Genomic DNA, 11,314 nt, shown 5'->3' with positions numbered 1-11,314 from the left:
TAGAAGTTGCAATATTTTTCAGGGGAAAAAAAAAAAAAGAAATCACTGCCACATACTTTGTTTTATATTTAAAATTAAGATCAAGGGAACAGATTTCAGCTGTAAAATGCAAGTAGGACATTTTCTTTTTAATGAAGGTAATCACTTTATTGCCTGAGTTACCAGGACTGCGATAGAAAATAAAAACATTGCGACGCTTAGTTTTTCCTTTGTCTCAGTTACACGCTGGTGTATTCTGAAAGATCAGAGCTACTGTGAGATGTTTAGTAGCTGCTTGCATTTTTAGGCTATTAACTACCTTTATTAAGTTTTATGAAAAGCATTCTGTCTGCTTTGAATCACTACACAGGAATTAGAAGTTCAAATGTGTGCCCTTCATTAAGTAAAAGGTCGGTATTCATGCTTTTAAAAAGAACTATATGGCTTGGTAAGAGCCTGGTCAAAAAGTCAGTAAAGAAAAGGAACTAGCTTAACATAATATGTTTTCAGTGTGAATTCTTAATAGTTATTTTAACCCCTTAGTTATAGCCAACAGGAAGGTTAATACTGATTTTTATAGGTTCTAAATTGCTAATTCAAGTTAAGTATTACAAAATATTCAGACATGCCAGGTCAGGAGAGTCAGACATTTATGCACCTAAGAGTAAAACAAGCAAGCAATAATAATTCTCTCTCCAAGCCTATTTGAAAGTCGGAGTTGTATTATTTTTCCTGGAAATGCAAATTTGTTACACCTAATGTTTTCTTGGCAGGTCATATGCTGCATCATGTGAAGATCGGGTTAAAGGTAAAACAGTGTGTCCATCAAATCCCCTCCATCGTAATGGAAGCAACGATTCAGCCAATTACCCGCACGGTGCTCCGAGTTCGACTGAACATCGCTCCTGACTTCACGTGGAATGACCAGGTAAAGAGAAGGGAGGTGGAGGATGGATGGGATGCATTAATTTAGCTTCAGTGAAGGAGTTGATCACAGAGAGTCAGTAGCTGTTTGGATAAGAAAAGGATATTTCTTTCAGCTAAAAAGTAAATTTGATAACAGGAGTGGAATGAACTTTAAGACTTTTGTAGAAGGCGGCACCCAAAGATCATCTTTTTATTTCCCTTAGTTGTTACAGGAGTACACTGTTTGTAACATGTTGAAGCAAGTGCTCATACTGAATATTAATAGTATTCATACATGGATTTGAGTTATGTGCCCGAAAAGGAGAAGCAAGAAAAAGGGAGACACAGATGGCTCTGAACTGTGAATGAATGTTAAATGCAGAAAATAAAACCTTGAAATAGAGTTCATGTATACCAAGTTCTGCTGCTCTTTATGGCTTTACAAGTGTACAATCACAGCCTCAGTGCCTTTCTGCTGTGGGGACTCTTCTGAACAGAAAAACTGAGATACATTTGGAATTATATTCATCCATATTTTATGGTGCAGATTTACAGGAAAGGAGTTGTAGTAGTCGCACATTTAGGTATACCCACACCCTGTTCATTAGAAATAGATTTAAGATAAACCTATATGAAATACGAATGTCCACATGGGGGCATTGTATTGTTGCTGGTACTTCTGAAACTTTCTACAGAAACAAGGCAAAGCTACCTCAGTGGGCAAGCATATTTTTCTTTTTTTACACTTAGGAGACTTACCTTTAAGATAAATTGTTCAGAAAGGTGGTTATTAAGTGTCTGTTCTTTTATTAAAAAATAATTCTGAAATCCTTTAGATCACAAATTCACCTTAATCACAAGTAAATTAGAGTTTTATTCCACAAACATTTAGATTATTTTAGAATTTATTTTCCCTGCATAAAGGCTTTTTCTTTTCCTTTGGAAGTTTCACCTAGTTATCTTATGAATGGGAGATTAACGACCAAACTACAGAAGCTAGATTTTGCTTGCTACCTGGATTTATTACAGAAATATTTGAATGGATTCCTAATGTGAATTATAACAGGAATTATTTTTTCTCTCTCTTATTTATGTGCACTACTTCAGAATGAAAACCAGCATTACTTTTCAGGATTGAAACAAGTTTTTCTTATTCGATCTTTCATCTGCTTTGCCTATAATCTGTTAAAGACAAAAAAACCCACCACGACTGTTCTTTATATTAAACTGTGTCTTTTTTACATTTTTCTACCAAATCTAGGTTCTTCTATATTTATAGAAATTTAAAAGGGGTCTGCACAGAATTATACTCTCTTATTTTGCTTCTGAACTTCTAAAGGTATAGCAAAACTTCAACAAAAATATTTTCTGCTATGACCCCTTGACACAGTTTTCCTAATGGTTGCTTTGGAAACATTATGGTTGTTTTATCAATGTAACTTATGGAGCTCTTTTTGTGTGAATGTGTATATTGGTGGTCATCAAAACCTGGGAAAAAATTTTTATTTCTTTTTATTTTTGTAAGGTAGTGGCTGATTTTCTTGTTTCTTCAGTAAATTAAACTTCTTTCACAGTAAAAAAAAAAAAAAAGCCGTTAAATTTTAATAGTCTCTCAAAAAATTAGTAACTGTCTTCTAAATTCAACCATTGACACTGAAACTGCTTCTCCATCATCACACGGTACTTTAACAAGCTATTCAGAAGAAGACTGTAGAAACTTACAGGTATAGCTGTAATTGTTAGAAAAACTAGCTGCCAGAAAATTCCATTCAGGGACTGGGAATAGTCAAATAAAATCAGAATCTTAAAAATATAAATACCATACTTAACTGAAATACCTCACTTGGCTAACATTTCAACAATCTTATCACAATTTTTGCATTTGCCTTAACAAGTGACACATTGTATGTTTTGGTAGTCATGAGAGATGACATCATCTTCATCTTTAATGGCTGCAGTTTTCGGTGCGTGTGAGCCATATCACAGTGGAAAATTCTTATTACATTGTTAAAAGAAAGGGACTATAAACATACCCAGGCAGAGCAAGTAAGCCTCGCTGCAATCAGGAGGAGCCCAGCAGACATACAGAATAATGCAACTAGTATTAATTAGCTGAGTCATGTATCAGAAATGCAGTTTTAGGGCAGTGGCTACCCCAAATACAGGTATGTGTCAGTTCATAAGAGGTCCCGAGAGATCCTGAAAATCATTACTGGAGGGCGTGCTGCGTTGCCTGTTCCCACGTCGCCCTTTTTTCCCCCTGCAGCTTTCTCACAGGACTCTCTGAAACTAAGAGGCTGTTACAGTTGAGAATAAAATTTCTGAGCTTTGAACTTTTATCTGGCCTTCCGTAATTATTCTTTCCTCTCTTAAATTCTCCTAAACCCTGAGAGTCTCACAGTAATTTTTCAAAATGTCACCTGCAGTGACCTGTGTCCTTTCAGTTTCACCGCTTCAGGTCCCAGTAAAGCTGCCAGAGAAATTCAGACGTAACAAAAGTGAACGACAGCATCTTTACTGTCCATCTACTTATCTGTTGTGCAGCCGTGTTAAAAAAAGAAACAAAAGCACCTTAATTCTATTCTTAATACATAGTTTCGTCTCCAGAAGCCAGTGCAGACTGTTTGCCAACACATACACAATAATTAACGATGCTGAAAAGTCTGTGTGCTGTGTCAATCAGTACCAGATTCCTGTAGCATTAAAATGGCCATTAGAAACAACCATGAGATGAGCTTTGCAGGTTTTTTCCAATTCACCAAAGCTTAGGAACAATTCCAACTTTTTTTCATCTTCATACTGGTTTTGTACCTTATCACAGTTCTCACCAGAAACATCAGAAATCGGTGTTCGTTTAATAATGTCTTCTGTACTCCTTTACCATGCATTTTTCTTCTTGTCCTAGATATTTACGTAAAATGCCATTGGCACAAGTCATTTATTCTGACAGATCTTAACTGAGCATCCCACCTAGCTATGATTTGTGGCTGGCATTGCAAAATAAGGTACACAACAAAGCAAACAAAAATCTAGGATGGAGTAAAGTGTTGCCAGATGGCATGGGAACCATCACGAGACAGCTCTATTTATGTTCTTCTCACTTCACCTCTAGCAATGACTACATCTACCGGCTTCTCAACCCACTTATTCTATCTTTCTAGAGGAGAGGGGGAGAGAGAGCGGAGGAGACAGGAATGTCACAATTCAGTGTCCAGTGTTTCCTGAGAGAATGTTTTTGACTGAAAAATGAGCAGTAGATAGGAAAAGACAATGCTCTATACAGAATCCAAAGACAGATGTGAAAGGAGGAAAAAGGAGAAGGAGTCCTTTTTTAGGAGCCTGGAGAAAAACCCGGGAGTTTAGTCTATTTATAAACAGCAGAGGCACTAGCTTCAGTTGCATTTGTGTCATGCCCATTTATATTATACTTACACCCATTAATGTTATATTTAAGCAAAACTCTTACTGAAACAATCTTTAAGCAGACTGATCTAATTGGACATCTTATATTGCTCTTACCTCTGATTTCTATATTTCTGTATTCCTTTGTAAGCCGACGTCATCTAGGAATATGTCCGATATACCCAGCAAACCTAGAGAACCTCATTAAAGTATAACAAAGCTGTCTTTACTCTTAAAGGTACACGGCACTGTGGGCGAGCCCTGGTGGATTTGGGTAGAAGACCCTACCAATGATCACATTTATCATTCAGAGTACTTCATCATTCAGAAAAAGCAGGTAATGGATTTTATTCAGAATCTCATAGCAAGACAAAAATCAGGTTAGTGAGATGCGGATAGGCATGGTCGAACAATATTTTGAGCTAAGCAGATTTTCAGATCTCTAGCACAGCTTTCCATTTCAGATGTACGTGGTAAGCTGGGACTTGCACAAAGATCTTTTCTAATCTCAGATGTCCCTTTTTCTCCTTTTTCTCCTTTGCTGGGACAGTTATTTCCAGGTGAAAAAGAAAGACTGTAATGGGTTTGTCTGTTAAAGAAAAAGATGAATTGGCAGCTTTATTTTTACCTTTTGAAGTCCATGGAAACAAAATCCATTCCCAGTGGTGGAATATTTTATAAAGATATGAACATTTTGCACGTGGAGTTTCACACATATATTATTGCTGTGTGTTGGCAGTGCTTATGGAAGTGAGGCAAACTGATTTTTCAAGATATTGATTTGTCCGTGCAGTAATTATTCTCTACATGTTTGCATTAGGTCATCACTAAAGAACCTCAAATGCTGGTGTTCACAATCCCAATTTTTGAACCTCTTCCTTCTCAATATTACATCCGAGCTGTGTCCGATAGATGGTTAGGCGCAGAGGCTGTATGTATCATAAATTTTCAACATTTGATTCTTCCAGAGAGACACCCACCCCACACAGGTAACTTCAAATTTGATCATTCTGTTTTAATTCATCTTGCTCATATTGATTTTCTGTATGATAGTGCAATAAATCTCAACTTCTGCTTCATTGCTGCGGAATTTCACTTTGTGATATATTTGTATGATTGAGACCAGTTCTTCACTAACCTTAAAGCTCTCTGAAATTTGAAATTCCTGAACAAAAAGCGGCTCATTTCATCTCAACATAATACCAGCCTTTTAGTTACTCCAGGTTCTCTGTAAAGCATAGGAAAATTGAAACTTTCATATAAAACTAAGCAAATCTCTGTGTTACAGTATGTCTTATCTTAGGGCTTGTAAGCGTTACGGTTCTTCTGGACTGGTTAAATATAATCTTAGAGTGGATTGTTGTCTTATAAATGGAATTCAGCAAAGAAAAAACAAACACAGTTAACATTTTGAAAATATGAAACATTTCACTATTTTTACTAAAATAAATTCATCACAGCAAGCACTGTTACAGTACTGAACATCACAGCTCAGCTCAGCACTGCTGATCAAGTCATGGCCTTCCCCTCCCCCTCCTTTTTTAACACTTGGCACAGAAGCATATGTTTGTGTTTTGCTTCTTTTTTTCTGGGTACATAAATTGCTTTATACATTCATTGTGCCTGATGTCACTGTAAAACCTTTCCACTGTAATTACATTTGGCTCATCTAGCGGGCTGTGAAGTGAGTGCCTTCAGAAATATTCAGTTCTCATACGGTGTCGTCCTCTGGCATGCGTAAATTCACATGTGTTTGTGAAGTGTTTAGCTATTGTTATACTGTACCTACGCTGTCTGGCAAAGCATGTGTAACCTTTTTATCTAATTGACTGATCACTGACTACTATTCAGAAGAAACAGAAAGATATTTACACATCACCAGTTATGGAGCCTCTAGGATTTATGGTAATTGATTTCAATTCCCATCTGGTTCCCACTCAACAATGAAGTACATAGAGGCCCTGCTAGGCAAAAAACCTTCTTTCTCCTCAACAGCGACCAAGAAATCACAGTTTCAGTGGGAATGATAAAATGGCCATAAGGTATCAGTGAAAAGCATGTGAAGAATATTAGGCATCATTGCCTCAGTAGGTTTTATGACTCCCATATCATACCTTAATGTGAAGCACCCTGAAAGGACAATGAGACCTCCAGCCACAGAAAAAAAAAAAAAGAAAAAAACCCCGAAACTTCAAAGCAAGCATCTGCCTAGCAGAATCACTGCAGTCTCCTTAATTTGGTAGGATTCCAAATCCAATCTGGTTGTATGTATCATCTTCCAAATTCCACAGTCTCTAATTGTTTGGATAGCAGATGCCCTCAAGATATATTGAGAACCATATATTGAAAGGCTGTTTGTTTATTTATTAAGATTATGTCTTTAATTACGTGTTTAAAGGATTAGAGGCAAGATTTAGTTGTAGTCATCTGATTTGTGTTACTCCGTCAATTTAGAAACTCCAAAGAATTCTTCCTTCTTAAATAGATTTTTTCCTTGAATTTGAAATACACAGACTGTGCTGTCCTCCAGCTCTGCATTCTGTTAATGTAGGAAGCTGGACATACATATAATCTAATACAGTGACTTTAGAACTTATTACAACTGGGTAAAAAGGAAACAGCTTCAAGAAAAAGATTGACTTTTGTAAATGTGTGATTCACAGCTGTCAGAATACTTACAACAGTACTTGCAGAAATACTTCAGAGCTATAAAATCAACTTTTCGTTATCCCTCATCAAAGTTAACAAGGACTCAAATGTGGACTCTGTGTCACATAAGATATTAAGTAAAACAATTTCCAGTAGTTATTTTCCACTAAAGTACTGGTTAATATCTTTCTCTTCCTAATAAACTATGTTATGTTATGGCATCTCTTATCATGTACTTATGATTATTTTGTGGTTTTAGAGCTTCTAGATCTTCAACCTCTACCTGTCACAGCCTTGGGACATCGGGAATATGAAGTCCTTTACAAATTCACACACTTCAACCCTATCCAGACCCAGATATTTCATACACTTTATCACACAGACTGTAATGTTCTTCTTGGAGCGCCTACAGGTTCTGGAAAAACTGTTGCAGCTGAGTTAGCCATCTTCAGAGTTTTTAACAAGTATCCCACATCAAAGGTTTGTAAAATAGGTTTACTAGAATCACTTTGCATAGGCATGTTTTCAGCAACACAGAAGCTAGAAAAAGACCATAGCAAACTGAATTTTGCTTTCTCCCCTTTATACCTGTCTGGGTACAAAATGGTACTGCGTGATGTACATTATGCTTTTGTTTCAAGTTTATATATTAATCAGTGTACAAATAGAGTTAAATCTAAAAACGTGGCATGCAGGCATTTTGGGCTTCCCTTCCAGTACTTACCTGCATTTCCTGCTTTAGTCTCCTCCTACAAGCAGTAGTACTGTTTTATAGCTATTACTTCCCTTCTGTGTGAATACAACTAGCCCAGTCTCTCTCTTATTTAAACACATAAGTTGCAATTAATTACTACAAGCCAGTTTTCTGTTCCAACTTGCCCATGTTTTATTTCTTAAATTGCCTGAAAGCTGAAATACTCAGCTTTTGGGGTTTTGTTTCAAAGTTAATACATATCTGCATCTTGACTTAGACATCTTGTCTTAGTCAACCACGTTTTAGCTTTAAAGTCCTTGGAAAAGAAATTTCTATCTGACTGAGATTTAACCAAAGAATAACCTTTCAAATTAAAAAAAATCATGTACATAAATACCTTATTCATCTTTGAAATTTCAGTGTCTTCATGTAATTTGTTAGTCCAAGCAAGGGAAATGAGACATTCGTACGTTTTCAGTTTATCTGTTAGACTTACAAAATAGCCAATTCTCAATGGAATGTATCTTTTAGGTTTTAATAAAGCTGAAAACCTGGCTATATGCCTTAAAGGATGTATGTGAATTCTTCATGTAGCAGTTTCTTAATGTTCATAAGTTTCAGGACATTTAACCATAAATCTGTAAATAAGTATTATTTCTACATGTCAGAGTGTTCCCCCCTTCACAGCAGGCTTCTTTGAGGCAAATATTGTGACATTTTGCTTAAAATAATCAGCTTTTTCATTTAATTGATAATGGTGTAATAGTTTAACAATGTAACTAGAAATCAGGTAAGATATTGCTTGCTGGAAATGCTTATTATTTCTGGTTTAGAATGTTAGCTTGAAAATTTTGGTAGTACTGGCAAAAAATCCAGTTGTAAGTGGATTTTTGTATTAAATGTTGTGATAAATACTTCAAGAAATTATTCTTTTTCTTTCTTAATTTATTTGCTTGTTAATGGCTGAGGAAACGAAGCTGTATTTTCAAGTGTTAAGTCTTTTTTAAATATAATCCTGTTGTAAGTCACTTAAGGAACTTAAGTGGCACCTTAATCACTCTATAGATAATAAGTATGTTCAAATCTCACAAGGATTAAATATTGGTTTTTTCCTTGTAGGTGTACTTGAATAAAGGTTTCTTGTTTAACTTCTGGTTTTGTGACTTTTCTTTTGCAGGCAGTGTATATTGCGCCGCTAAAAGCACTCGTTCGTGAAAGAATTGAGGACTGGAAAGTTAGGATTGAAGAAAAACTTGGTAAAAAGTATGTTTCTTTTTACCTAATCAGAGAAATGAGAAGCAAAAGAACAGCCCATCAAGTATGAATAAAATCTACAGAATACTTTTCGAAATAGGCTTTGGTTGTGTACTATCCTTCAAATTTCTAGTACTTATAAAAAAAGTTATCAGTAGTCACGTAGTGATAGTAAAATCAAAACTGAAAAAGGGATGTACTTTGATGCGCAGCTATTTTCATTCTCATTACTTGCCAGTATAACAGGTATGAAGCTCAGATTTCTCCCTGCAGTATCCTTGGAAATTGAAGTTGCAATCCAAAATAAGCTTTCTTTAGAAACCGTAACTGTGAGGAACTCCTAGGATTTGCATGAACTATATATTAGTATTTATATATTGTCCTTCATATATAAATTAGATATCATTCTGTTCCTTGGTTAAATTAATTTCTTGCTGATCTTCTCAGTTGTTGGAGTTCAGCCATTAATTTATGATATATATAAGGTATATCAGTCATGTTGATGCTTTCCAAAATTATACTTTCTTGAGTTAAAAGTTAGATCCATAGGATGTTTTATTTAGGGCCTTTTCCTTGCCTATATATGGCTTGGTTTTGTAACTTAAAGCTCAAAGCACACCACGGGTTTCAATAGAAAGAAGGGCGATTCTGTGTACATGAAATGTCCGTTGAGATTCTAGCTATTATCACAGCAGTGACTTAATAAATGACATTTTTTTGCCATATTAATGGCCTGTGAGTATAAATTATTTTAATTTTAAAATATTTTCAGGTAATCTTTTCTTTTTGAAATTTACTCTATTACTTGTGATTGAAATTTTGAACAGAAGACACACATGACTTTGAGGAATTCTTATTTGATGTTCAGCTGGATGTAGAGTGTGTCCTAGAAATACCCAAAATCCATTATGTTCAGCCTAAAATGATGGATCATCTCAAATGCTGCTGGTAGAACTTGAAAGGATAATAAGGAAATCAATTAGAAAAATTCTGCTAATCTTACCAAAAAATGACCTCAGGATAATTTCTGCTCCAGTCTTAATAGAACTTCACCCAGAAATGCAGATACACTGCAGAGTAGCCTCCTTATTCCAACCAGAGATCTATATGGAACAGCAGGCAGCAAGTTGGTACCTTTCTAGAGAGCTTTCATCCTGACTGTGACAGGATGTTATGATTCACATTATATCATACTAATATTTTTATGTTATCTTCATTTTAAGAAATTAACCATAGATGGTTTGGGACTCATATTCGCCCTCTTCTTTTAATGTGGTTTTGCTAAATAATGGTATTTATTTACTAGGAAAACAGAGAGACAGGTTTGTTTACCTAACAGGATTTTGAAGATCCTGTTAAAAGTATTTAACCAAGAAGAAAAAGACTTTAATTTTGTTTCTTCTTTCTTTTAAGAGTTAATGTTTAGGAGTTAGTGTTTCAACATTAAGGTGTTCTAAAGCTTTGTAAAGCCAAGCCCTCGTCTTTCTTGATTGCAGGGTTGTAGAGTTGACAGGAGATGTGACTCCTGACATGAGAGCTATTGCCCAAGCTGACCTGATTGTTACTACCCCGGAGAAGTGGGATGGGGTCAGCAGGAGCTGGCAGAACAGAAGCTATGTTCAGAAAGTTGCCATCCTTATCATAGATGAGATCCATCTGCTAGGTGAGCATGTTTTGTTGGCTTTAATCAGAATCATTGCTGAATTCGGGTAAGTATGTGCTGGTATGTACGACATGAATATACTTTTTGACATCTCAACTTGTTGGGGGTTTTTTTCTGTTTTTCAATGGACTTTTCTTGTACTAGGGGATGAGAGAGGCCCAGTATTGGAAGTCATTGTGTCTCGGACAAACTTCATCTCATCTCACACAGAGAAGCCTGTAAGAGTAGTTGGTTTATCCACTGCTTTAGCAAATGCCAGAGACCTCGCTGACTGGCTAAATATTAATCAGGTATGAAAGATGTGTTAGAAGATGGAAACGTATTTCTGCTGCAGAAAAACAGCTGATAAGATAATTCAAGGTTAAACTTGGAAAAAATGTTTTCTTCTAGATGGGTCTGTTCAACTTCCGACCATCAGTACGCCCAGTTCCTCTGGAGGTGCACATTCAGGGCTTCCCTGGCCAGCATTACTGTCCTCGCATGGCTAGCATGAACAAACCTGCATTTCAGGGTAAGCAACAAGCGCCTAGACCTTTCCCTTCTTTCTGTAAAAGTAAAAAAGACTGGGCACTTTACACAGTTCGTTTGCAGCACATTTGCATGTGTTACTGTATGTACTCTTGGCATGCGTAGGGGGAATCTGCTCTGCTGATGGCCCAAAGCTGTTTGTCTGCAGCGTAAAGTGTGTGGCAAGTGCAGCATCTAACAGAGTAATATAATGTATTTAGAACAGAAGAATAAAATTAGTGCTAATGAAGGGGAAATAA

At 36.1% G+C, this 11,314-nt stretch overlaps 1 protein-coding gene across 1 annotated transcript in view; it reads left to right on the top strand.

The window, feature by feature from the left end:
- The window catches only part of LOC104506279 (activating signal cointegrator 1 complex subunit 3-like), a gene marked incomplete at its 5' end in the record, with an annotated part of 133,137 nt that overhangs the window by 53,423 nt on the left and 68,400 nt on the right, over positions 1-11,314 (top strand). Inside the window, 8 exon segments of the mRNA XM_010147180.1 lie at positions 753-907; positions 4,526-4,624; positions 5,108-5,276; positions 7,196-7,416; positions 8,808-8,893; positions 10,381-10,547; positions 10,692-10,837; positions 10,938-11,058. Of these exon segments, the coding sequence (XP_010145482.1) occupies positions 753-907; positions 4,526-4,624; positions 5,108-5,276; positions 7,196-7,416; positions 8,808-8,893; positions 10,381-10,547; positions 10,692-10,837; positions 10,938-11,058 (1,164 nt within the window).

The sequence above is a fragment of the Eurypyga helias genome, unplaced genomic scaffold (assembly GCF_000690775.1).
Source record: "Eurypyga helias isolate BGI_N326 unplaced genomic scaffold, ASM69077v1 scaffold3280, whole genome shotgun sequence".
Lineage (NCBI taxonomy): Eukaryota > Metazoa > Chordata > Aves > Eurypygiformes > Eurypygidae > Eurypyga > Eurypyga helias.
This window is presented reverse-complemented; position numbering and strand designations above follow the sequence as displayed.